The sequence below is a fragment of the Emydura macquarii genome, unplaced genomic scaffold, assembly GCF_026122565.2.
Source record: "Emydura macquarii macquarii isolate MOO-44397 ecotype Brisbane River unplaced genomic scaffold, CSIRO-AGI_Emac_v2 contig_691, whole genome shotgun sequence".
Lineage (NCBI taxonomy): Eukaryota > Metazoa > Chordata > Testudines > Chelidae > Emydura > Emydura macquarii.
Genome location: NW_027130828.1, coordinates 4,681,167 through 4,708,849, shown reverse-complemented (window position 1 = coordinate 4,708,849; position 27,683 = coordinate 4,681,167). Strand labels below are relative to the sequence as shown.

Below are 27,683 nucleotides of genomic sequence, written 5' to 3'. Positions count from 1 at the left end.
CCTTGCTCACCTACACACCACCCACTTGGGCCTGACTAGATCTAGGGGTAGGGTGATCAGATGTCCCAATTTTATAGGGACAGTCCCAATATTCAGGACATTTTCTTATATAGGCGCCTATTACCACCACCCCATGCCCTGATTTTTCACTCGTGCTATCTGGTCACACTATCCAGGGGCAAGACTTGTCACTTTGCCTCTAGCCACACAAAATAGGAAGGGGAGAGATTGAGATAGGGGGACAACTCTCCACACAGTCTCAACCATAGCGGTGGTCCACTATTGCAATTGTACCCATTTGTACCAGTCACCTTCAACTCTTTCACTAGCGTATTAGGTTAGGAAAAAAATCTCAGCCTCTAGCAGCAAAAATTAAAATTATTGCTTTCTCTTATGATTTGTATTATCTTTCTTTCAGATGCCATAATTCAACTGATATTTTAGGGAAAAGCCTTGCAGACCTGCAGAAACAATTTAATGAAATCCTTGCTCATTCACAGCAAGAAAAAGAGGAGGCATGGGCTAGACAGAGACAGTTACAAGAAGAGATGGCATCTCAACAAGAGAAACTGGAAGATCGACAGCAAAAATATAGACAGGCCTGTAACAAAGCTGCAGAAGCAAGAGTAAGAGAATTGCAAATTAGCAAATGGAGAAAATTGCAACTGGCACCACAAGGATCACGTTTCAGTCTCCACATACACTATAACACTTTAAGTTTGTGATTATATAGATGAAATATTTGTTTGTCTGGAGCAAGTTTGGGACAGCAGAAATGTAGAATGAGACATTACTACTCCATTTCAGATATGATAAGATGGATTTGGGTTTTTCTTTTTAATGTCTAATAGGGTTTTAGCTTTCACTTGTTTGCAGCAGTGTATATTTCTCTTAAGTGGTAACCATCCGTTAAAAGGAGACCATATAAACAGTTGAGAATAAAAAAAATTCTTCAGAAGTAATTGGACAGCTCTCACACTTTACATATGTTGTCAGATTCTGGCTACTATAGGGAAATATGGATGCATATGAACACTCCTCTTGTTCTCATATCTTACAGTAAACTGGCCTTACTCACAGACTCATTCATTTTGTTTGTTTGTATCAAAAATATGATACAAATGTATGGAAATGCTATAGCTAGAGACAATGACTTAATCCAGGCATCTGTGTACTCATGCTGTATGCCCCATTGTACTCTTCTGTGGTCCGTTATTGCATAGAGCTTGCAGAAGTATTTCATTTTTGCATAAAAGTTGCAGAAGAACTTCTTATTTTTGGAAGCACGAGAATAGGGGGATAGCTATTTTCTGGGGTGTGCATGCAACAGTCTTCAAGTCGACTGTGTGGTGTCTTTATGAAGTATACTTGGTTATGTGCCTAGCCAGTGTTCAGACTATAGATTATATGGAGAAGAAAGCAAAGCTAAATACAAGTAGAAAAAGTAAAGATTATGTGTAAAAATTTCAAAAGCTCTGAAGTCCCATTTTCAAATATCACTTCTTTTAAAAGTTTATTCTATTGAAACAGTGATATAGTAGTTGTCAGTCTCTTTGATAAATACCATGCTGCTAATTGCACATTTTGAGAAACAGATATTTTTAAACTTCAGCAAGATTGTGGATCAAAACATGCACTGTGTATGTTTCTCTTTCATGTTCTTTGTAATTTATTTAAATTACAGATTAAATCTGAGAAGAGGCAGAGTGAGACCAGAGTTCATCAGCTAGAGAATGAAATCCAGCACTTACATGCAAAAATAAAGAGTATGGAAGAAATACAGGGCCTTGCAGATCAACAGCTTCAAGAAGCTGAGGAGGAGAAGGAGAAAATTCTTGCCCAACTGGAAGATTTAGAGAATAAGGTGGGAGGGAGATGAGCAAGAACAAGCACACACACTAAACTCAATTGCCTGGAAAAAAACCCCAAAAAACCCAAACACATTTTAAGTGTTTAGGCTGTTTTGATTTTTAGGATTTATGGTATATTACCTTGGACCTTAAGTGCAGGTGTAACTCTGATTTTTCCCAGTGATTTTAATTTGATTTGGCTTTAATTAAAAAAAAAAACATAATTTATGCAAAGCATCTCAAAAATACTTTCAAATGAAAAATAATGAGATAACATTAAACAAAATGGGGCATAGTGACTCCTATAGACTGAAAGGTAAAGTGGTCTGCAGAGACACCAGAAGAAAGCTATAAAATATTAGCAATTTCAAAACAGCATGGGATAAAAACTCTTTTATAATAATATACATATATTTCCCTTATTTCAGAAAAAGTTAGATGATGCCAGGGCACAAATGCAAATTCTTGGCCAAGATAAAGAATTGAAGGAATTAAAAAGAGCAATAGCCACTTCGGATAAACTGGCAACCACAGAGCTTTCCATTGCCAAAGATCAGCTAAAGTCTCTTCATGGAACTGTTCTCAAAATTAACCAAGAGCGAGCTGAGGTGATTCAACATATAGATAATAAATTTAATAAATGCAATGTTTACTAATGCTGTTATAATTGGAGGGTTCTTGGTGTTTCCTTTATCGTGTGGAGTTTATGGCTCAACCACAAATCTTCACACTGGACTGAAACTTGGCACACAAGGTCTCAGTCTGGGGGCAATTCTTATTTATTATAAAATATATAAATAGTTGATGTAGCCTGTGAAGATAATGTAGGTCATTTCTAAGTTGGATAACTTGTCTCACTACATTCTGAAAGCTTTTGAATAAGTAATTTTTATATAGATTTGAATAGTAGCCACTTTAATGAGAAACAGATTGTGCCTTAAATTGAAAAATTAATGAACAGGAGCAGATACAATGTAAGTAAACTCTTAAGACTTCCAGTTATTCAGATCAGGAACCTTGTCTCCATATTTACAAAGTATCTACACAGTGTGCGTATTTATATAATGTGTAAAGAAGAAACAAACAGAATCTCTTTTTGGGTAGATAATAGAAATGAAGAAAGGTGAAAAAAGAAATACAGAAAGCAAGCCAGCATGGTTGTTTCTTATTACCTCATGGAGAACTGAGAAAAGTATAGTATCAGCAGCTCTGTAAAATAAGCTTTTTAAAATTAAAGCTGTGCTCTGTTTATTCCTGTAGGAATTTCAGGAAGCAGAGAATTTCTGTATGCAGGCAGCTCGTGCAGCTCAGGATCTTGCCCAAGCAGAAGCAGAAATAGAATTGCTGCAGAGGCTTTTAAAAGAAAAAGAAGAACAGGTAAATTGTAGTGGGTTTTGCTCTACATCAAGATGTGAATGCTAAAGGGGCAAGAGTGAAATGTGCAGAGATCAGTTTGAACATAGGCTGTTTCAGATATTCAGATGTTTAAACATGTGCTTAACATAACTTTTTAAATTATTGATTTCCTAATTAAAATTTTAGGTTTTTAGGTGGTTGTTTGAATGTTTCCACATACAAATTTCTGTTAGTACAGCAGATCTTCTCTTATGACTATCATTTAGTAAAATGTCTTTTATGTAGAAAATTGCAAAGTCTCAATCATTTGGGGGGGAGAGAATGGGAAATCTTTCTTACAGCAAATTAATTCACATGCTGAGTATGTGAATTTTTTTTTTTAAATGAGCTGCGTTTCTAGAATAGGCTTTTATAAAAAACATAAATTAGACTAAGTTTTGATTTAAATTTTTTTTAAAATAGTTTCAGTATGAACTGGAGAAACCTGATGCTGGGGCTGTTGCACCAAGTTTTCAGAAGTTTGAAATTGGTAAATTAAATCAGATACTGAAACGTCAGAGAGCAGAAATTGACCAACTCAGAAGCTTATTAAACAATGCCAGCGCAGGTAATACTCTCTTCTTTTGTCTCTGCACCTTGCATTTCAGCATAGGCTTAGAGGAAATCAATTTCTACCCCATGTTTCTCACCACCTGATCGCTTCATATACCATTCTGTGATGCTTCTGAAAGCAGATATCCAAGCTGCATACTTTGTACCTAAACAAGTTTCCTTTTACTTCAGAGAGAGGGAAGGTGTGGGTGTGTGGAAGGGAACTGAGCTGGATGTCCTAAGTTTGCACTTCCATAATGTGCTTATGGTGCATATAATGCAATTATGTAGCTTCTTTCATCCAGGATGAAGGATCTTGGTTTTTAAGGTGTCTTGCAAATATTATTGAATTAAACCACAGACACTACCTGTGAGATATGATGATAATATGCACTTCATGCCCATTTTATAGATGAGGAATAGTGACCTCTGAAACTTTGACCAAGGTCTCACAACACATAAGTCTTAAAAACAGTCTAGGAATTCTGGTGCCCAGCTTTAATGATCAAAACCACATTCACTCTGTTATACATTCAGTAGATATTTCAGAAACCTGCCTAATAGCTGTGGAGAGGGGGAGACAGAAGAAGAAGAAAAAAAAAATCAACCACATTTCATAACTTGTGTCAGAAGTCTATTCATGACCAATGATAAGGAAAAAGAATTTGGAAGCATTTTAAGTACTTTCAAAAGTCTTAAAGTTCACTCTATATTTAAATACTAGGTCATCTAGTCCAGTCCCCTGCACTCATGGCAGGACTAAGTATTATCTAGACCATCCCTGCCAGGTGTTTGTCTAACCTGCTCTTAAAAATCTCCAATGATGGAGATTCCACAACCTCCCTAGGCAATTTATTCCAGTGATTAACCACCCTGACGGTTAGGAAGTTTTTCCTAATGTCCAACCTAAACCTCCCTTGCTGCAGTTTGAGCCCATTGCTTCTTGTCCTGTTCTCAGAGGCCAGGAAGAACAATTTTTCTCCCTCCTCCTTGTAACAACTTTTTATGTACTTGAAAGCTTTATCATGTCCCCGCTCCGTCTTCTCTTCTCCAGGCTAAACAAACCCAGTTCTTTCAGTCTTGCCTCATAGGTCATGTTTTCTAGAACTTTAATCATTTTTGTTGCTCTTCTCTGGACTTTCTCCAATTTGTCCCATCTTTCTTGAAATGTGGTGCCCAGAACTGGACACAATACTCCAATTGAGGCCTAATCAGCGCAGAGTAGAGCGGAAGAATTACTACTCGTGTCTTACTTACAACACTCCTGCTAATACATCCCTGAATCGTGTTTTCCTTTTTTTTTGCAACAGTATTACACTGTTGACTCATATTTAGCTTGTGGTCCACTATGACCCCCGATCCCTTTCTGCAGTACTCCTTCCTAGGCAGTCATTTACCATTTTGTACGTGTGCAACTGATTGTTCCTTCCTAAGTGGAGTACTTTGCATTTGTCCTTATTGAATTTCATCCTATTTACCTCAGACCAATTCTCCAGTTTGTTCAGATCATTCTGAATTATAATCCTATCCTCCAAAGCACTTGCAAACCCTCCCAGCTTGGTATTGTCCACAAACTTAATAAGTGTACTCTCTATGCCATTATCTAAATCATTGATGAAAATACTGAACAGAACTGGAGCCAGAACTGATCCCTGCGGAACCCCCCTCATTATGCCCTTCCAGCATGACTGTGAACCATTGATAACTGCTCTCTTTCTAACTGTTTTCCAACCAATTTTGCACCCACCTTATAGTAGCTCCATCTAGGTTGTATTTCCCTAGTTTGTTTAAGAGAAGGTCATGCAGGACAGTATTAAGAGCCTTATTAAAGTCAAGATATACCACATCTACCGCCTCTCTCTATCCACAAGGCTTGTTACCCTGTCAAAGAAAGCTATCAAGTTGGTTTGACATAGTTTGTTCTTGACAAATCTATGCTGACTGTTACTTATTACCTTATCTTCTAGGTGTTTGCAAATTGATTTCCTTCATGTAAAGATGCATTTACTGTATCTGGTGTTTATCTCAAGTGCTATGTAATAACTTTAGTATATTGTGCTATTGGTACAAAATAATACAGAAAGAAAATATATTGGGGTGGCTTTAAATTGGCATTTCAATGATCTTAAATATATAGATGTGGATACCTCCATAAGTATAATAGAGCATTTAGCTTTACTGATGTACATTCTAAGGTTATGAAACCATGTCATTCTTATACAGGTAACAAGGATGAAATAGACAATTTACTGGATGAAATTGCAGCACTCAGACATACCCTTTCTTGCCAGAATGATTACATCACTGGTATAGCAGATCCATTCAAAAGAAGGGGATATTGGTATTATATGCCATCATCATCACAAGTATGGAAACTAACATGGCATTTTGTGGAAAGTAATTTAAATATGGAAAAAATTTATTATGAACCTTAATTTTTGGAGGAGGAACTAGAGGGAAAGTTGATGGGTGTTTAAAAAAAAAAAAAGACATTGGAACACCACATTAACCTTTCCAACTTCAGATTCTGTACAAATGTATACACCATAATACAGCTGCGTAGAACCTTGTTCATTTGGATTTTTGTCTTTTTAGTAGGATAGTTGATGTTTGCATATTTGTGTTGGTATGTTCTTTCCATGGCACACATGTGGACTAGTCCTTACACTACATTAAAGTATGTACAGTCGTGCACCAGCCTGTCTATTACAAATCAGCTCTTTGCAAAATTCAGTACTTTAAAAAGGGCTTCCCAGTTAGTCATACAAATTAGCAACATTCCAGTGCATGTTACAGTGCTTCAGGGTTTAATTTAAACCACATCTGAGAGAGCAAGGAACATGTCATTTTAAAAGCCAGCTATCAAGATGTTATTTAAAAACAACAAAACTTTGAAGAATCCCAGATTAGCAACAGAATCTAAACTATATTTATTTAAAGCAAGGACAATTCTCAAAATAGCTTGTCTACTGACTGCATCCTTCTCAATTTTGAATTCAAATTTCATTTTAATTATTTAATAAACTGTTTTGAAAGCTACTGAACATTCCAAGCAGAACACATTTCCTTTATTGGTAACCTTACTAGAACAGATACATCCTATAGACCAGTGGTTCTTAACCTTTCCAAACTACTGTACCCCTGAAGCCTGAGTCCCACCCCCACGGGGCTGAGGCATGTAACTTAGTTTCATGGCGCCCCTGTGGCTCCAGGCAATTGCCTTTCTTGCCACCCCCAATACCAGCTCTGCACTTGCGACCCCTCTAAAACCCCAGGTTAAGAAACACTGCTATAGACAATTTAAATCCCCATCTAACTCAACGTCAGCTTCACTAACGAGTAGTGGAGAAATATCAACAAAAGGCTTACACAAAAAACAAAATTGTGTTTGGATTTATTTAAAAAAAAAAGTGCAGACCTCCAAACCTAGTTTTTAATCACTGTTCCCGCCGTAACTATTGATAGGAATGCTATCGTAATAGGCTAAAAGGAGCCATATCTAATAAGAAAAGTTCTCAGCCTTTTTCTTAGTGCAGATCATTTTTATAGAGATTGTCTTGTGTGTAATCTACCTTACAACTTGTGAACTCATAACAACCCTTTGGCAGTCACACCAGTTGCTTACATAAACATAATAATATGGAAGTATTAAGGTATATTTAGTTGTCTTTTAATGCAGTGTAGCAGCTGGAAACGATAGAAAGCATGATTTGATCAGCCAGTTCTCTGAAGATGGGTTTTCAAACATCTGAAATCAGATTTTTAGTTTTCAATAGTTGTTACTTCTAGAAATGAAAAACTGATTTAAACTTGCATTGCTCTTTGGGTTTCTAGGCCTCAACTCCTGGTTCTCACAGCACAAAAGACTCTGGAGTTGGTTTACAGTATCCTGTCTCATCCCCAGTTAGAAAAGGGCATTGTCAGGGCAGGCAAACCAGGAAGGAAGACTGTGCCTCACCCACTACAAGAGGATGTTGGGTTTATTCCCCAGTCAGGAGTGGGTTGTGCAAATCTCGTTTCACTAAAGGTATGTTAATTTGCTCATACTATGATGTTTAGGGAAATACAAACTGCTTATTTATTTAAAGATTTCTGAGCACCAGCAACTGAATTTAAAAAAACCATTTTATTAGTGTTGAGCATTTTATTCAGTCTGAATACTTAACTGGTTGCTGATTAGGGCCTTTCTTTTGGAGATGCATATTTAGGAATATTGTTAACTAAAAAGAAATCATTACACATTTTTTTCTCCCTCTCTCTCTCAAGATGGAGAACATGGAGAAGATAATGGAGGAGATGGTGAAATGAATGCTCCTGGTGACTCTCCCTTTGTAGTACCTCCTGGTTCAGTTATTTATACTGTACTTCCAGATGGTGCCCCTGTACCTCAAGGAACTGTAATTTATGGACCTCCTCCTGTACCAACCAATGGTAGACCAGTTCCTCCTGGAACAGTTATCTATGGACCACCTCCTGCTGGAGCTCAGATTGTTCATGGCCCTTTACCTGCTAACTTTTCTGTCCCTCTCATTCCTATTGGAGTGCTTCACTGCAATGTGCCTGAGCATCATGACTTGGTAAGTGTATGGGGTAGGCCCAGCTGTATACTTGACTCATGGTAGGTGGTAGTGTTTTTTTAATATTTGTCTTCTGTTTGGTTTTGAAAATTTGTAAAAACTACAAACTATACATAATTACTGACTCTACTTGTAAACATTTCTAACTTTTCTCTATCAACATTTTTCCTATAGCTAACAGTGTTCATTATTCCATCCAGTCATTTCATTTTGAATTGATGGATTACAGATTTGAAGAGCGTAAAAAGATTTCACTTAATCTACACTCCTGCAGAGTATCATCTTGACTTTAAAGGTTTACTGGGAGACAGTTCCTAAGGATATGTTTTTCAAAAGGTTGCACAGGAGTGTGTGTGTGGTGCATGTTGAACGGGCGATGTACAGTTGGAGTTGTACAAGTGGAGGCAATGTGGCCCTGTAGATAAAGGCACAAGCCTGGAAGACATAAGCTGGAACTGTAGTCATAACCCAGCATCTAGATCCCTGTTATGTCTTGGGTAAATCTCTTGATCCTCAGTGCCTCCATTTTTCCATGTGTAAAATAGGGATATTGATATTTACTTGCTTTTCTGAAGGGCTCTGAGATATATGGATTAAAAGCTTTATATGTTACCACAACATAGGAATACAGCAGCTCCTCGTTTCAAATATTTTTAGCTTTGCCTCAGTCAATACAAAAATTGTAATGAGTACAGAAGTATTATAGTACTAAATATAATAACTTTTCCACCATTATACATGTAGTTATGCCTAGAGCTTTGAGAATTGTTTATTTCTAAAGGAGAAATTCTGAAACTTCTTAGATCTTAACTATCCAGTTTCTTAAATTGAGCATCTCATTCTGTTTTAGGTAAGACACTATATTTTCCAAGAAACAACTAATTCCAGACCAGTTCAGAGTTTTTCTTGCTATGGAGATTTGTCAATATTACAAAGTAAATGCTGCTATTTTAAAGATTTCTATAGAATTTCAGAAGCACCAACAAACTTGCACAGGACATTAAATAGTGTAGTTTGATTCAGTGTCATGCATAATGTAATCATATCAGAGTTTGTCATGATATCATCATTGAAGATGTTAATTCTAAATTGAAGTGAATTTCCTGATTTTATCTTAATATTTTTACCCTTCTTCTATCTTGGTCATCTGTAACACACAAGGCACCTTGGTATCTCAGTGCTGAACAAAATCATGAAAAAGTAAAAGACCAATGGGGCTTCCTCTCTCCTTATCTATGAGTTACAGGGATGTATGAATTCAAGTGTATTTGCTTGTTTTCAGGTATTGTTCCTGAGGAAAGCCTTTATCAAAACTGTTTCTTTCACTTTGACTTGAACATCGTTAGGATTAGGTTCTGTTTGATCTCTGCCAGCAAGTTGTTCCACAGCCGGAATCCTGCCACTAAGAACACTGTTCCCAGTGCCTGATAATCCAAACTTGGGTCTCTGCATCTGCAGCTCTCTGTGGAACATATTTGTTATGGAGGATTGTTGTGGAGATTCACTCTTGTTCTAACTTTGTATTTTCCTGCATTCAGGAGAGGGAAATATCAAGATTAGAAGATACTGTGTATCATTTAAGGGCTCAGAGATGTGAATATAAGTGGACAGGAATATCTGAGGATAAACATCATAAAGAGATGAAAAAATTGCATCAAAACATTGAAGATCTATTGAATGAAAGAGAAGAGCTGGAGCATGAAGTAGCAGAGCTACGCAAGACAGCCCAGAAACGCAGTAAACGCAAGTAAGAGCAGTATGTTAGATGCATTTAAAAGTAAGCCTGTTAAAAGATTAATACACTTTTCAAAATATATTAGTAAAGATGGTTCCACTGTATTACCATGCATAACTTATATTTATGTAGACTCTATAAGGGAGTACACCTTTTGAAAGATTGGTCAGACCTTTTGCATCTGTCATTTGAATTAGTTGGTTTATTTGTTCCCCTTTTTTCTTTTAGGGACTTCATTGAAGGACATATTGACAGCCTTATTACAGAGCTAGAGTTAGAAAAATCTCTCAAACATCACGAGGACATTGTAGATGAAATTGAATGTATAGAAAAGACTCTTCAAAAACGACGGGCAGAGCTCAGGGAGGCAGATCGACTTCTTGTGGAAGCTGAAACTGAACTTGAAAGTACCCGGGGAAAAGTAAGTTTTTCCGTATTGTATCTGGTTTAAGGAAGATACTGTGTTTTTTTTAAATGGGTGAAATATTCATTTTCATGATGCAAGGCAGATGCAGCTAAGGATTGTTAGATCTGAATATAAAGTTGTCCGTTCATTTTACTTTGAGATGGAGATGTGAAGGCGAGTTCTTATTCATTTTTTAAAATATAAATGACAACTGTCTGGGTTTCTGTGAAGAACATAAAGCCTTGGGAAAATCTCTTTTTATGACTTCATTTTTTGCATATTAATCAGACACTCCTTCCTCCTCCTAATTACTAATAAACTTCACTCAGACCACCTGTGCCAATTTGCCATACTTAGGTAGTAAGCCTTTTTATTTAAATGACATCACCCAATGGAATTGATGTGAATCTTTTGTTTCATTAACTTAAAAAAATTCAATTTTTTTTCTAGACCAAAGACACTATTCAGAAGTACAATCATGCCAAGCAACACTTGTCTCGTACTGAGTCTGATGCTGAGGAGCTAGAGCGACGAGCTCAGGAGATGGCTGTTAAGCTTGTGAAAGCAGATCAGCAATTAAGGTACATTTAAGTTTATTTCATATTTTTGTGCTATATAGTGTAGATCCATGAAATGGTAAGAACAAAAGGTGTGTTTCATGTTTGAAAAATATGAAGTTGCTTTCAGAGAGCTAATGCTCAGTTATGATGAGAAATAATGAATTTTTTCATTTCTTCAGATTACTTCAGGCAGATACAAGGGATTTAGAACAGCACAAGACTAAACAAGAAGGTATTTTGAAAGAAATCAACAGAGTTGTATCAGCAAGAGATTCTGAGTTCCAGTCCTTAAGCCAAAAGATAGAAATGTTGACTGAAAGGTATTTAATTTATTTTAAACACACCTTTAGTTCATCTAATGGTAAAGTGAAGGGAGTACCGAAGTGTACTTCTTGAACCTGCTTTAACCGTAAATTTATTTATTAGTCTTCAGAAGCTGCAGGAAGATATTCAGGTTGCAGAAGGTAATGAAGATCATCATCTCCAAATTCTTAAAGAAGCAGAAAATGTTCTTCAAGGCAAAAAAACTGAGTTGGAAAGATTGAAAGATCAGGTAAATTTAAAGGAAAAAAAAAAAAAACTCACTCCATGCACTGGAAGTAGAATCTATCATGTTTTGAATTTTTGTCAGAAGCACCAGATCTTGTAGGTTTATTTTAGTGTCAGTATCTCCTCAACATGAAATTTATACTATTTTTAAAATGGCTAGTCAATACATATTACAAATTAAATACTATATGCACGTGCTCCTAAATGTGTTCATTTATACTCCAGTTCACTGATAAATGCATTTGCACACCAGCCAAACCTTTCTAGATGTGTACGTTATATAGTAACGACATACTTAATGTCATGTAGTAACATGACATGCCCATTAATTCTTCACTCTTTGTTCTCACTTGTCAAATACTTGTCAAGAAATTACAGCTGAACAGTATAAACTTATCTGTAGAAATAATTTTGTAGTCCACGTTCCATTTAGTTAATTTAAAATTGAAATACATTAGAATTGAAGATATGTTCTGTTTTTGTACCAAAAATCCTACAACTTATGTGCATAAAAGTTACTCATGGGTATAAATATTTGCCAGATTGGGGCTGTAAGATTGCAAGATTCTTGGGCCAGGGACTCTTTTTTTTTTTTAAACTGTGTGTCTGTACAGTAGCTAGCACAATGAGGATCATGGCTCCAACAGGTTCTGCTAGATCCTGTCACAATAAAAATAATATTTTGAAAACTTTCCAAGAAAGAGCTTCTTTAGCAATAATTTGACAGTCTGGCATATTTTAATGTAGATGTGAAAGTAGTTTGGGCACAATATTTTGTTAATTTATTTCTGCACTGTAGATAGCAGCTAACCAGCAAGAGCTGGTGCTCTTGGACCGACTATTGGGTCAAAAAAAAGAAGAGCTGCACCTCCTTCAAGATGGCATTGCTCAGAAGAAAGCAGACCTCAAAGAAGCTCTTCGAGAAGGGGAGACTGAAGTTACTGATAAACGACAACAAATAAAAGTAAATTTTCAAAAGTCCTTTTCAGTTAACTGTTTATCTGTGTAGTTTAGTTCAGCGAAAGGAAAAATGAAGCTTTCAAAAAAAAAATTTCCTCACCCCCCCTCAAAATTTGCAGTTTTGATATAACTAATGCATAAAGAGCCTGATCTGGATCAGTTAAGTACAGAATCAGTCCCTTAGTTGCATTTGGGTTGTGGGTGTGTTTGCTGTTAAACAGAACCTGGATAAAAGTGGCTAGAATTTCTGTCGTTGGGACAAATGGTTGGTGAAGAAAAATGAATCCGGTCAATCTGTGTAAAATATCCTGTACACAACAGTACTGTCAAAAAAGTCTTCTACTTCTCCTCCTCCTCTCCTCCTCCTCCTCTCCGCCCCCCCGATATATATACACTTCTTGCAGAAAGTAAGAAATCTTACCTGGCCCATGCTGTCAGTGCTGCCCTGGTATTGTGAAATAAAAATTCAGCACCAAGTAAACTTTTAAGTTTATTTAAGGGACATTATTAGATTCACGTAGGTCTGTAAAATCAAAAGTTTACAGACTTGAGCAATAGAAATGTTTTCATTTAAAATATTTCTTCAAAAAAAGATTTGCAGTTAAAACATTATTATTATTTGCAAACTAGACACTGCAACATTGTGTTAATACAGGAGCCACGGTGAAACGGACTAATCTATTTTTATTATCCAAACTAAATTAAATGCAAAAAGTAAACACAGCAAGAATGGTGATTTTAAAAAAAAAATTCAAAGTGAATTAATCTTTGTTAGCAATACAGCTAAGCAATTTTTTTAAAACATGATTTTAACACTGGCATATTTACATAGGAAGGAAGGTCACTTCTGGTACAGCTAAGCGCTCAGAGAGGAGAACTGAATGCTCAGATAAATGAAAAAAAAACACAGCTTTCCCTCCTAAAGCAGGACATTGGAAAAGAAGAAGAAAATCTGCAGGGAGTATTAGGACAAATAACTAAACATAAGACAGGTATGTCTTTGATGCCATGATACATTTATTGTACAGGCTTATAATGTACATAATTTTTTTAAAATACAAAGTTCTGCTTTTTTTTGCCAGCTCCTACTTATTTTTATACTGTATCAAGTTATTAGCATTATTATCAGACACTTGTCAAAGTAGTTGCTTAAAACACGCTGCTTTACATTTCTTTTCTGGAATAAAGTTAAAATTTGAATGAAAGTTCTATTGAAAACCTGTCGTGGGTTAAATTTCTTTAGAAGTTTCAAAAGTGAAAGCCCTGTTCCCCCGCCCCTCCAATGAGGTTTCACTAAATGGGGTTTTACTCAATGTGTGCGTGGGGTGAGGCACTGCACTCAAGTACACCTTCTCCCCTTGTGGCCCTACACTTACACTGCTCTCAGCATCCTTTCGGCACTTGGAATCATATACTCAGATGTGGATTCTAAGAAGAAGATTCACCATGAGTGGTGTCTCATTAAATCCTTTTATAGTGTACAAAACCCCTTCCTCAAATCCAACCCTTCTTTTGACCCAAGTGCTAGCATCCTCTCCCAAGTTCAGGAGTCCCCAGCTCTCCTCCCAGAGCAGTCTTACCAGTCAAAGGGTCTCACTGGCCCAGATCCACAAAGGGACTTAGGTGTTGCAGCACTGAGCATTGCAGCACTTAGAAAAATCACAGGAACAACAGTGATCCACAGAGTCTGAGTTAGGCTCTTAAGCTCCATGTACAGTGATTGGGGAGAAAGAGGCACCTTAGAACACAGTCCACAAAAGCCAGTATGCTAGGTGGGTAGCTGTCCAAGCTAGCCAATGGAAGATGCCAACAAGAAGAATGTGTCCTAAGCCCCACCCTTCTTGCAGAGGAGTCCAACTCTTGGGCTGCAGAGAGGCGCATTTCTCTGCTTAGTGATCAATGAACAGGAACCTGTCTCCTAGAGTCGGATGGCTTAGGCACTTAAGTAGTTCCTTGTGGGAATGAGTTAGGCTACCCAATGTGCCTCATGCCATACAAAACAGAGAAGGGACAGGGAGGTGAGGTGGTGGTGGTGCCCATTTCATAACTATTAGCCAAGTAGTCAGAGCACGTGCTTGGAATGTGGGAGACTTTTTACTCCAAAGAAGTATGTGACAAGTCAAGTTAGGACCTACAGAGTTTGGCAGGAGTTCTTTGGTTCACAATGGAGCCTAAGAGTGTATTTAGGTGCCTACATACCTTGGTGGACTGGGGCCACTCTCCTTAAATCAGGAGTGCTCAGCTGTCCTGGAGCTAAGTTATACTTCATACCAGCTGTAGCCCACAGTCAGCTTTTCCCCAGGTGGTCCCCTTTTACTTACTTCTTTCTCCTGGCAGCTTGGAGTGGATAACAGGAGGTCACCATTTTCATCCCACTAGCACCTCTAAGACCTTCCTCCTTTGGAAACCCTCATTCAACTGACTCTGGTAGCCTTTTATGAGGTGCAGGTGCTTATTGGTCAGCTAGCTGGCAACCAGTCAGGTGGACCAAGATGGGCTCATTCTCTTTAATGAATTGCATCATAGGTAGACTAGGCCCTGACTCCTCTTAAAGGCCCAGCCACTCTGTGACAATGAAGATGTGGTACAGTATATTTAGAATTATATACAAAAATCTCCACTTAAAGAACACAAATTGTAAAATTAAGCACTAAAAGTTAGGAATGCCAGAACTGAGCCCCTTCGTGCATATACGTTGTAATATAGTTTTTCATTACATTGTCAAATACTGTATTTTCTCTACTTCACTCAGTGCACAGGAAGTGTGCCCATTGATGTTTTTAGAAGTCATTCACATTCTGAATCCTTAAAAATTCTAAAGTGGATCCTTTTGTGAAAAGAACATTCTTGGCCACGAAGTTCATGTTGGCGAATCCTGTTTTTAATGCATTTTGCAACTATACTGTTTTGGTTTTCCTATAACTGACTTTATTTTCTTTCATTTAGAACTGAAGCACATTCTGGAAATGTTAGAGCTTGAAAATAATGAACTACAAGGTCTAAAACTACAACATAGCCAAAAGGTTAATGAATTAGAAAAAACTCAAGTTGCAATACTAGAGGTAAGTGTGTGGTGAATTAGGTAACTGAACTCTGGTCTCTCAAGTTCTAGGTTCGTGCCTTAACCACTGCACTATCCTTTCTCTCAAAGAACCTCAATTAAATCTGACACAATGCAGTAGAAAGTGCCAGTGTCCAGTTTACATTTCATTTATTTTGTGGGTTTTTCGCCTTCCTCTGCAGCACTGGGGACGGGGCACTTTCAGGTTTAAACTAGTGTAAATGGTGAATTTTCTGAACTTGAAGTCTTTAAACCATTATTTGAGAACTTCAGTAACTCAGCCAGAGATTAGGGGTCTATTTCAGGAGTAGGTGAGCGAAGTTCTGTGGCCTGCAATGTGCAGGAAGTTGGTCTAGATGATTATGATGGTCCCTTCTGACCTTAACATCTAAGAGAGTCTATGATAACTTATAAAATCATGGATTGTTTGCCTTTTTGTGTATAGTTTAGTGACAGGAGTAATGAGTGCTGTATATGCAGGCTGCAATGAACTCTAGGAACTTTGTGGATGAAAGGTGCTATGCAGATGTACAGAAAGGTGGTGTTAGCTTGGTTTTATTTTTTTTAATATCTGCACCTGTTACACACTTGCTATATTTGTGCATTATTTCATAGGAGAAACTAGAGTTAGAGAATCTCCAGCGACTGTCCCAGCGTCAACAAGTGGAAATGGAGTGGCAGAGACAGCTCCTTGAGAAAGACCAGCAAGAAAATGAGCTGCTGGCTTCACAAAGGGACACTTTACAAAACAGCATTGAATCTTTGAGCAAAGAAAAGCAACAACTTGAGGAAAACTGTCAGAGTTTGGAGAGAAAATTGTCACAAACTAAAAGGTGGGTGAAGTAAACAAGCTTTTTCAAAGATAAGTGATTGGAGAGCCCTTATTCTTTAGAATTACCGTTCACATTTGTCATGAACAACCTATTCCATTTTAAAAAAAGATAAATTACTCAACTATCCAGTTCTATGGAGGTGTCTTGTTTTAATCATTTCTACTTTGGTTAGTGGCAGTGTTTAAAATTCAGTTGAACACTTTCTACATCTGGGATACTGTGGCAGTGTATAAGAGACAATTTGAAAGTACGAAGTTCGGTCTTGAAATGGTATAGGAGATATTATTTCCCATAAAACTATAAAGCACTCCTTTGGGCCTGCAGTAGTATAGCTATTTTTAAAAAATCCTTGCCAAATATTTTAAACAGACTAAGAATGTGTTGGGTTTTTTTCATATTTTACAGAAATTTAACTGCTGTTGAAGATAGTAGCAAAGCTGCAGCATCCAATGTAGAGAAAATGGACTTGAATGTTAGGAAACTGCAACAGGAAATTGACCAACTAAACAAACATAAAAAATCACTAAATGGAGACATTGCCGTAATACAACAGCATCTTCAAGGTAAAGAAGTTGTGAATTTTGTTTAAGAAGTGACAATTTATAACTTCATATTTTTACTTAAAGCCACAGTATATTTCAATCAGTTATATAATGTAGCATGCTAAGTGATAAATCATGGTTTAAATTACAGTTTTCTATTAGACTCATTCTTTAAATATTATAGAAAGCTCTCTGTATGCGCATAACATACACAAGTGTCAGTGGTTTCTTCATGGATTGTTAATTAAGATTATTTTCTTTTCTTTTATCAAACTTATTTTGTTTTCCGTAGAAAAAAAGAAAGAGCTGGATACACTGACAGGTGAACTGAATGACTACAGGCAACAAATTCAGCTGGTAGAACAGGTTAGCTTTGTATGAAGATTAAATATGCGCTTATCAAAAACTAAAAATTACAACATGAAGACTGAAGCATAAGCCAAGGGATGACTTTATTATCCCCAGTTGCATATATTTTCATTTATGTATTGTAATACAGCCATTTTCTCTACATATTAACTCGGGGTGTGGGCCTTGACAGATATAAGCTATGGTTGTTTAGATATTTTAGACTTCCATCCAGAGGAAAATATCCTAAATGAGTTTGAATCATGTAGGGCACAATAATATTTTAACTAGGTTCCAAGATTTATTTATTTATTTTGTTAAAACATGGAAGGAAGGAGTGACCTATGACAAAGTTCATGTCAAAAGTATAAATTTCACAGTTTAAGGTATGTCCTCTTCCAGATGAAGCCCTGTATTTGCATGGTACTTTTTGCAGGAAAAGGGCCTTCACTTGTATACTTTTTTTAAAATTGTATTTAACAGCTCTTAACATTTTAATCCATTGAACAGCTAATTTTGGACATGAGCAATAAGGTAACATAAGATTGGCAGAATATGGTCCAGTGAGAGGATTGTTTTGTGTAAGATGCTTAGTGAGAGAATTTATTCTGAGCAACTATTCACATGATTTTATATTTGACCGATTAATGCAGGATCTGAAAAATACCACAAGGCATCAGGATGAGTTGCTTAGGGAGCAGGCAACTCTAAAAGGAGACATCAGTGAATGTTTAAAGAAGTGTAAGGATTGCCAAGAAAGACAGAAGAATAAGGAGAGCCAACTGCAGCAGCTTCAGAGAGAAATTGAAGAGAGGGAACTAGAACTAGCCAAACAAGAAATGGTAATGAGACTCTCTTGTCTTTGCATGACCGGTTGAGACAAAGCTTCCATACTTCTAAAAATATTTTGGCAAAAAGGGTATAGTTCTGAGTTGGAAATTTAATATAATACTCCTTTCTAAAATATATATATTTCAATTTAATTTGGAGAAAAATAGCAAAAGAGCATAAAATTTGACATTCTGGAACAGAAACTTTTATGCTATAAAACAATGGCAATCCATTATTAATAACAAACAGCCAGATTCTTCTCTGTGGTGTGACCACTTTGCAGTGAAATGCAGCACAAGACTTCCCTAAAGCAAGGAGAAGACCATGCCAGTGTAAGGAGATCCTCCTGCAGAAGGCCAGCACATGGTATCTCCTATTCCATCCCACACCTGCCTTTCTGACTAATGGTGTAGCTAGGGAAAATGGATTTTAGCTGAAGTTCCTCTGCATCTTGTTATCCTTAGCTGTTGATAGCTAGGATAACTTAAAGCAGCTCTTAAGCTGTTCTGACCTTCATCAGGGAACTGACCAAGCATGTTACTTACCTAAGAGCATGGGAGCGTAAAGGTAGCATAAATCAAGAGCCGGTCAAAATTTTGAGTTTCAACATAATTTAAAAATGTAAAAAAATAAACCAGGAAAAATGTTAATGGAATTTTCCCTTTCATATTTTGACCAGCTATAAAGCTACTTGAAATCCATCTTGAAAAAACAATTTTTTTAATTGTGAATTTTTTCTTTTGACATCAATTCTACCCAATGCCATACTTTACATCCTTCTCCCACACCCCATTGCTGTGTGGGCTCATCAGCTGCAGATGAAGATCTGGACCTCTGTGTGTATTATAATACTAGTAGATAACTAAAACCAATTTCTCATATTAGTTACTTTTTTCCATGTGTAGTAGCCACAATCCTACTGAAATAAGCCATCATACTTTAACAGTAGTATTTCACAGAAAGCAGTTTTGCATCTGGGAGAATGCTTTTAGTGTTGGTCTGATGAGTCAGCAGTTAGTTTATTGCAGTGCTGTCACACATTGGATGCATCTGAGAGACTCAACTGATGCTACCCAACTATCTAAACAAAAGTTAACACTTGACATCTTGTATTTGTAGATTCTTCAACACCTCAAGGCAGACATTGTGTGTGAAGAAAAAAAATTAGAAGACTGTACAGCTAAATTGAAAGATCAGAAACAACTATTGGAACAGGAGCTGACAGACCAACAAAGTAAATTTGAGCAGGCAATAGCAAAAGTAAGATTGGCAGAAGAAAGGGTTGGAAAACTGGAAAAGGAGGAGACCTGGTGCACAGCACTGGAAGAAACAGTCAGAAAGACCAGTAAGATACTTCTTATGTGCTTATAACTATGATATATGAGGGCTGATCCAAATCCCACTGAAGTCAGTGAGAGTCTTTCTATTGACTTTGCAGGGCTTTGGATAAGGTCACTAAAGCAGATTCTTAATAAATATTGATTGAGCTTCCCTACTTGGAGACTGAGATTTCCCAGGATGATTCCCCTAGACCCAGTTGTTTTGTGTGTTTGTTTAGCAGACCGGTGTTCATGAAAATAAGCAAAATTGTATGGTAGTAATTTTCATCAGAGTTGATCTTGAGGGCATGAATATAACAGAAGGAAAAAGTGATTCCTGCTCTCCTCTGTTAACCAGTAAGACAAATATGCAGAACTGTAAAACTAAATAGGATTGAAAAAGGAATTTCATAATCTCATAAAAGGAACTTAGATTATGCTTCAATTATCACCATCTTAATATTTCAACCACTAAAGACCAATGGAATTTCATTTCAGTGCCCTCTTGCAGTTTTTTTAGTGGCAAGAGTTTAATATGAGTTTCAGATAAGATAGAAGTTAGTAGCAGCATTTTCAGTCTCTGCCATGTCTGGAGAAGCTGCGGGGCCCTGAAAACTGATGAAACTATGGTTTTCGTGTATAGAAATTTTCAATTAGGAGCTTCTGTAGCTTTTGTTGCAGGTTTCCCCACCCCCCAAAGATGATTCTACAATTAGTGCCCTACACCCAATGTGAGTGATACATTGCATTTCTGCTGATTAAAGCTTTTTTAAAATTCCAGGACATCAGCTCTCAGAAAAAGAAACACAGTTACAAGAAAAAAAACAAGAAGTTTTATCCCTCCAGAAAGAACTGGAACTCTCAAAGGCTGAATTAAACCACCTCCAAGATCAGATCCTCTCAGAGAGAAAGAAAGCAGAAAAACAAATCACAGGTCTGAAGGAAGCAATCAAAACCCAAAGGACCCAGCATGAGAGAGCACTTAATGTATGTTTTCATTGTGTTACTATAAAAAGAACAATTGCTTTGCATTTTTTTTTTTTTTTTAAAGAGAAAAATCCTGTGTGGTCCTGGTGAGCCTACATAATACAATTCAGGCTTGAAAGTCACTTACCCATACTATGCTGTTCCTATGGTGCCCTGCAAACACTCTTAGTTGATCCCATTTAGATTGTACTAACTATGCACAACATCATTTTAACTCAGAGAAATTGTTTTACATTTGGATGGTTTGATTGTTTTTTCTTAAATGAGTTTGTCCATAGGAAAAAAGTAAAGTTTCAGCTATTTTCACATTTATATTTTAGGAAAAAGAGCATGAAAACAGTTTTTTGCAGAAAGAAATGGCATCAGTAGAACGAGTGGCACATGATAACCATGAACGAGCAAAACGCCTGATTAAGGAGCTGGGTGAGATCCAACAGGATTATTTGGATCTCAAGTCACAGGTATAGTCTAGTACCTAACCATAGTTCCATTCTTTACAATGGGAAGTTTTTGCATGGAAGTTATATATCTTCTAAACAAGTTCAGTTTCATTTTAATCTGCCTGTGTTCACTTATATTATTATTAACATGAATACATTTATTTAAAACTTTCAAACAGCACACAATCTATTTAGGGCCTTATAGTGCATTCCTTACTTACGCAAAACTTGCACCGAAATCATGAACTACAGGCTTGGGCACTGTTTGCCCTCAAGAATAATCAGTGTCATGGAAATTAAATTGATGTGACTGTGAACATGCTTTTATTTATTATGTGCATATTAATGGAAATCCTAGTATCGCTCTTTCTGAACTTTAGTCAAGCTAGCACTTGTAACATCATTGAGCACACTTTTTGATTGGTTTGGTTAAAAACTCTGACATATTAAAGATTACATAGAGCCATCTGTTGAAATGAAACTATTCAGTGAAATGCTTATAGCATACCTGAAGTGGAATGCATTCTTATGCTCAGCTTCAAATATTGATGCATGACTGGGTTTTAGAGTATATTTTGAGTATAACCATGAAAATACTTTAACTCTGGAAAAACTGAAATTCATTAGCTGTCAGTCATGTCATGTATCTCAATAATTCCCATTAAATACATGCATGTGACTTTGTCAGTTTCTGAAGGATTTGTACTTTTCAGGTCTGATACACTCCATCTTTGTTGTACTTCAGATTTGAAAAGTGTGCAACAATCCCACAAAAATACAGTCCCCCTCTCATTTTACTATTTAGTTTAGATTTAAGTGCAAAGTTTAGCCAATAAAACTGCTGTATTGCTTGAACTATCCTAACGCATTAATTTTGACTAGTGTGCGCCGCAGAGAGGAATGCTACCAGTACCTATACTGCAATTCAGGAGGACTGAGAGAAGATAGGGAATGGAATGTTCCTGTTTCAATATTGTCAGTCTGCACCTCAAGCAAACTTCAGAAATAGTTTATAGCTATGCCAGAAGTTCCCTTCTGTATGAATTACGGATGCCTTATACACACATCAGGATAAAAATTCCTAGCTTGGTCCTACAGCCCAAATTTTGAATTGCTTAGAAAGCCAGTACATTTCATTTTTAACAGTAATGAAAGCAATCTACAATCATGCATAATTGTTCAATTAGAATGTTTTTTAGAAATAGGCTTGGGTTGTTAATGCAAAAAGACCATTGGTTGGTGCTTTTTTAACTCTTAACAATAATTTGATGGCAACATTTTAAGGTGTCACCCCTTTTTAGAGCATAAATCTGTCTTTCTGTACTGCTATTTAGATTAAAACTGAGGAAGATTTGGAAATGAGACAAAAGGAGATAAAGGATGCAGTGAAGATGCTAAAATTGGAAGTGAAAGATGAAATTAGAAGTGGCCTTAAAGACATAACTCAGTCTCCTCCAGAGCTACTGGGTGACCTGGAAGCTGTTTTTGAAGCACAAGAAAGTTTGGAGTGTGAATTAGAAAACTTAAAGCAGAATTTTCCATTTGCATCAAATGAGGGAGGACAGCTGTCATTTGAAGAGAAGATGGATTTTTCCAAAGTCCATTTAATGGTAAAATTACTTTAAAGGTTTTTTTTTGTTTTGTTTTTTTTTTACAGTCAAAACACTTCATCTATCTACACCAGGGTTAAATTTGTCCCTATTTGTTTAAATTGGCCACTTGATTGTGTATTTTGTATACTTCATTGCACGATTCTCAATCTCACGTGTGACTGGGTACTCCTAATAACCTCTCCCTGTGATCAGCTGAACTAAGCAATCCAGTTTTAAACTAAATTTTTCTGGTGCATTATTTTGCTTACTAATAAACAACCCAATCCTGCATTCCTTACACACTCCAAACTCCACTGATTTTCATTGGAAGACTTGTGTGAGAAAGGAATGGAGAATTGGTCCCAGTACATATACCTTAGGTTTGTGGTCTATGCTATATGGTATAGATTTTTTTTAAAAAAACAGGTTTAAAACCATGTGTTTTGGTTATTGAATATGATTCTTTCTGAAGGATGAACACTGGCGTGGAGAAGCACTCCGAGAAAAGCTGCGTCACCATGAAGATCGGCTCAAGGTTGAATCCCATACACTATATAATGCATTATTTATTTATAAACCTAGCAGGGCTCCGATCTAATAATTCTTAAGCCTTTTTTCCTTTGGTTCTTGAACCATAATTTTATAAATTTTAAATAATCATAGAATACTTTTTGCAACATTGGAGCTCTTTCTATTGGGATGAAAGGGAAGGAGAGGAAGGTAGTGTATATTTCAATGTGAATTAATAAATTACGCACAGTTCATGTTGTTTAAACGTGCTTACCTTAACACAACTTTTTCAGAAAGGCTTTGCATGTGAATGTTGTCATAAAACAACTCTTTTCTAACTTACACTTACGTAATGCTCTGCATTAGTAATACAAGTCTAGTCACAACCACAATGGAACCTGAATTTGGTTAGAGCACATGAGCTGTTCTTCTTTGAATCATGTTTTATTATATTAGAAGATACCATACAAATATTGCTTTTCTGAATGTTCAGGACAGGTAGAAGATTATTAGAACTTGTAAGCTAAACAGCTTCCAGTATATTGTGTTAATTTTTTTTTTTATAGTCTGACCTCCACTATCAATTAAAAAAACTGGAAGTGAAGCAAAAATTGGATATAAAGGAAATAATTTAATTTTTCTGTTTTATTAAGGCTCAACTTCGACAATGCATGTCCAAGCAAGTGGAAGTATTAATTAAAGGAAAACAGCAAACAGAGGGCACCCTGCACAGCTTAAAGAGACAAGTTGATGCACTAGATGAATTGGTTAGCAGCACTGCTACAGATTCACTCTTTCTGTCCCAAAGCTCATCGGGTCTACTGTCTTCCCTTCATGATGATCTTAATGTTACACGGAACCAGGTAACACTTTAAAGCATTTTACAATATCACTTTTCAAATCAGTGTGTTCTGTTAACTCTGTCACCCTGCCTTTCCCAAAGATACACTAATGCACATAGTGTTTTCACAACCATAATCTTATGCTGCTGTAGAATTTTCCTGGAAAATTTAATACAAATGACAGTGTTTTGAAACACATGCATACAAAAATGGTAGTCTCTCACTGTACACTTTAACTCCTTTTGATTTGTCCCAGTTCTGAAATGGCTTAGCCTGAAATTGAATTTGTTTTAATCGCTTTACTTTGGTATGAAAGGGTGCTATTGACTAATACTGGGAGTGTTTCTTGGACTTAATTATTAAGAGCAATTTGTGTATAACAGGGACTTGGGAGCTCTTAAAGGAACACAATTTACAAGTTTCTGCCTGAACATTTCCAATCTATATTGGTTACAAGTAAATACTTAAGATAATTGTAGCCAAAAAACTAGAGGAGGGGTCTCTTTTTTCAATTTCTGCATCATCAGTTTTGCCCTTTTCCTTGTATAGGAGAAAACAGGAAGACTGACTGTGAATTGGTGTGCTATTGGGAGGAGGATATGGGGGATGGCAGCTTAAGCTTCATGTATTTATAACCTTCATGCTAAGTTTGGCTAGAGCAAACCTCTTTGTATGTGGGACTCTTCTGTGTAGGAGTTTTGCACAAGTAAGGCTGAAGTTTTGTTTAGACAAACAATTCATTGGAGTAGATGTTTACTATAAACTTTAAGTTTAAATCCCACAGTAAATGGGTATTTCAGAGACTAATTTGACTTTGCTGATTACATGAATTAGCTTTCACACTTTGTTTCTCAAGCCAAACTTTTTTTTTTTCTCCCCCCCCCCCCCCCAGGTTGCTGTGACAGGAGTTGTCAGATCTCCTAGCAGGAGGCCAGCGGGCATTTCATCTCTATCTCAACGCTTCCACCAATACCATACACAAGAAATAATCCCATTAAATCATGGAGGTAAGAGATTGAGCCAGCCATTACATGTAATCACATAGATCTATGCAGATCAAATTTAGCAGAACTTCTCCTTGAAGACTGGGGCATAGCAGGGCATAGCACATACCTCCTTTACGAGAAGATGCAGTAAGTTAAGGTAGCTAATAGGGCTTGCCACTATACTGATACATAGAACCAAGAAAGGGTAGCATGTAATAGGTAATTTTGGACATAGACAAGAGCCCCAAGGAAATAATCTATACCTTTGTTTTAAATTAATCTCCTCTTTAAAATTGTTTTGGCTCCACTAATTTGGTAAAATACTCTGCCCTTCTGCGTGGGAGCACCCCTGAAGTCTCCAGTAACTTAATAGGTTGCACACTTCTATAGCAAGCAGGGGAGTTATACTTTGCATTATGGATGTCACTTTTACCATTGTGGCATCTTCTCTTTAAGCTTGTCGACAATTCAGTCTGTCAACGGCTAAAATCTAGCTGTAAACCTGCACTGGATTGGTCAAGACAAACTTCAGAGGTAGGTTCTAGATCACCAAAAATACTGACTTACATTGACCCTAGACCCTTCCTTTATCATGTTAACAGTCCTATTTGATTTGAGCCAAACATTCTTACTCAGCTAGGAGTTATCACTTCATGTGATAGTCTCTAATAGACTGCTCCACTGGAGATGTATGAAGAACTGCTTGACAGCAAATTCATGCTTGCCAGTTTTTATCTGCCAATAGGCAGCTGCCTTTACTATGCTGTGAAGCAGGAAATATGCCCTTCAGAACTTATGGAACACACAAGTGCATTTAAAAAAAAGGCTAATAGGATGTGATCCAATGGCTCTCCTGGCTATCTCTGCTCTTAGAGCATAAAAGAACATCTTGCATCCAGAATTAAATGTCTTGCTGGTGTTCTAGCAGAATCACTAACCTTCCCAAACACTTTTTTTTTTGGTAGATAAGTGCTGACATCTAACAATAGCAGTGGTATGGCTGGGAATGATACTCTTTCTAACTCCTGATCCAAATATACAACCTGAAGACTGCTACCTCACTAGCTTGCAAATCTGGCTGACCAGACACACCATACAGCCACTTGTCAAGGCAGCTTGGTCGAACATTCCTGAATGTTTTCCATGTAAATAACTGGCTGTAAGCCCTTCGGTCAGTATCGTAAATTTTTTTTTATGGTTTTGTAGCTTAAGTCACTTAAGCAAGAGATAATGGTAATATTTATTATGTTAAAGCCTGGTGTTTTAATGTGATAGAGATGAATTAAAACTCTGTGCCCTAGAATAAAAGGTTGCAACAATTATCTCAAATCTTTAACAAATTTAATATTTTTTTAAAAAACCAAATCTGAGCTTCTGTGGTAGACACACAAATCTGGTAAGTTAGTCAGTTCCTTCATCTACTGTCAAACAAATGCCATTATTCCTCTAGGTCTTTATGCATCATTACTGTGAATGGAATATTTGACAAAAAATAAAGTTTATATTGATTTTAAGACTTTACATGTTTCCATGAATTTTGTATTTAACTTTCTTCTTCGCATGCTTGCTCATGTCCATTCCACCATAGGTGTGTGCACGTCTCCATGCATGGTTACCCGGAACTTTTTTCCCCTTAGCAGATCCCGTAGGGCCGGCTCCAGCGCCCCCAGAATCCCGTGCACATGCCACAGTATATGAAGCACTGCCGGCCCTATGCCCCCTCAAGTTCCTTCTTTCCATCTGTGACAGTTGCTGGAACTAGCCTTGCTCTCAGGAAGTACTATTCCTCTTGTTTAAGAGACTTGTTTGGTATTCTAAGTTTAGTTTTATTTAGTTAAGTAGTTGTTAAGTATCGTTAGAGATAAGGCAAGTCCTTGTGAAGACTTCGTGCAGCCTGGCCCGCTCACTGGGCTTCAAGCCATGTGCCTCCTGCAGGAAGGTCTTCCCACTCAGCGACCCCCACAACTGCTGCCTTAAGTGCATGGGGGAAGCCCACAGAAAGGACAAGTGCAAGATCTGCAGGGCTTTCAAACCAAGGACTCAAAAGAACCGAGAAATCCGGTTGAAAGTCCTGCTAATGGAGGCAGTGCTCCACCCGGCGTCCGAGCTGACCCATTCCGCCTCGGTACCAAGTGTGACTTCAGTACTGAGTGCATCGTCGGTGCCGCCCTCCACTCGGCACTGTGCAACATCACCAGCACCGAGGAGAAAGAAGCAGCGCGCATAGCACAGACAGTTCCCTGTGCCATCAGTACGGGCAGGGTCGAGTACGGAGATGCACCGGACCCGAGCCGTCAAGACTTCTCCAGTGCCTGCATCTCTGGTCAGGGAACCTCCCCCGACTCCTGGAGTGGGAGTGCTTCTGCTGATGCCATCGACACTGGAGACTTTTCAGGCAGCAAGAGCCTTGTTGGCCTTGCCTACGCCACCTCCGCGCCACCTCCGCCCCCCCCCCCGTCGAGGGAGAAAGGGCTGGTGTCATGGGGGAATCCCACGTTGGGTCCCCCTGAATGGCGATGGAGATCCCTAGTACGGGGAGGAAGATTCCCACCGGATGGTCGCCAAAGGTAGAGCAGAGCCTCTCTCCTAGTAGTCGCTCCAGGTCAGCGTCATCGAGCCAGCCTGCCCCAGCGCAGGATGTGGAATCTCCTTCTCGGCACCAACCTCCGGCACTGGAGGCAGCGCACTCCAGGAGGCAGCACTGGTCGAGGTCTGCCAGGCGGTACTTGGACAGCTCCTGTTCCAGATCTGTGAGTTCACCCATACCCAGACGGCGCAGAACCCGGTCGCCACTGGAGAACCCGGCAC

The 27,683-nt window shown here is 37.7% G+C and overlaps 1 protein-coding gene across 2 annotated transcripts in view; it reads left to right on the top strand.

Annotated features, from left to right (window-relative positions):
- The window catches only part of CNTRL (centriolin), a 51,215-nt gene extending 24,821 nt beyond the window's left edge, over positions 1-26,394 (top strand). For both annotated transcript variants that reach the window (XM_067541793.1, XM_067541792.1), the window contains 28 exons: positions 419-626; positions 1,685-1,864; positions 2,279-2,458; positions 3,111-3,227; positions 3,669-3,813; positions 6,021-6,163; positions 7,632-7,824; positions 8,064-8,374; positions 9,913-10,121; positions 10,338-10,530; positions 10,966-11,096; positions 11,255-11,395; positions 11,502-11,628; positions 12,424-12,588; positions 13,417-13,576; positions 15,531-15,646; positions 16,261-16,478; positions 16,884-17,041; positions 17,313-17,386; positions 18,022-18,210; positions 19,319-19,544; positions 20,300-20,505; positions 20,826-20,966; positions 22,280-22,555; positions 23,010-23,072; positions 23,701-23,910; positions 24,782-24,896; positions 25,841-26,394. In XM_067541793.1, coding sequence (XP_067397894.1) covers positions 419-626; positions 1,685-1,864; positions 2,279-2,458; positions 3,111-3,227; positions 3,669-3,813; positions 6,021-6,163; positions 7,632-7,824; positions 8,064-8,374; positions 9,913-10,121; positions 10,338-10,530; positions 10,966-11,096; positions 11,255-11,395; positions 11,502-11,628; positions 12,424-12,588; positions 13,417-13,576; positions 15,531-15,646; positions 16,261-16,478; positions 16,884-17,041; positions 17,313-17,386; positions 18,022-18,210; positions 19,319-19,544; positions 20,300-20,505; positions 20,826-20,966; positions 22,280-22,555; positions 23,010-23,072; positions 23,701-23,910; positions 24,782-24,896; positions 25,841-25,851 — 4,606 coding nt within the window. In that variant the 3' untranslated portion in view covers positions 25,852-26,394. The remainder of the gene's footprint in view (positions 1-418; positions 627-1,684; positions 1,865-2,278; positions 2,459-3,110; positions 3,228-3,668; positions 3,814-6,020; positions 6,164-7,631; positions 7,825-8,063; positions 8,375-9,912; positions 10,122-10,337; positions 10,531-10,965; positions 11,097-11,254; positions 11,396-11,501; positions 11,629-12,423; positions 12,589-13,416; positions 13,577-15,530; positions 15,647-16,260; positions 16,479-16,883; positions 17,042-17,312; positions 17,387-18,021; positions 18,211-19,318; positions 19,545-20,299; positions 20,506-20,825; positions 20,967-22,279; positions 22,556-23,009; positions 23,073-23,700; positions 23,911-24,781; positions 24,897-25,840) is intronic.
- Positions 26,395-27,683: the final 1,289 nt, after the last annotated feature.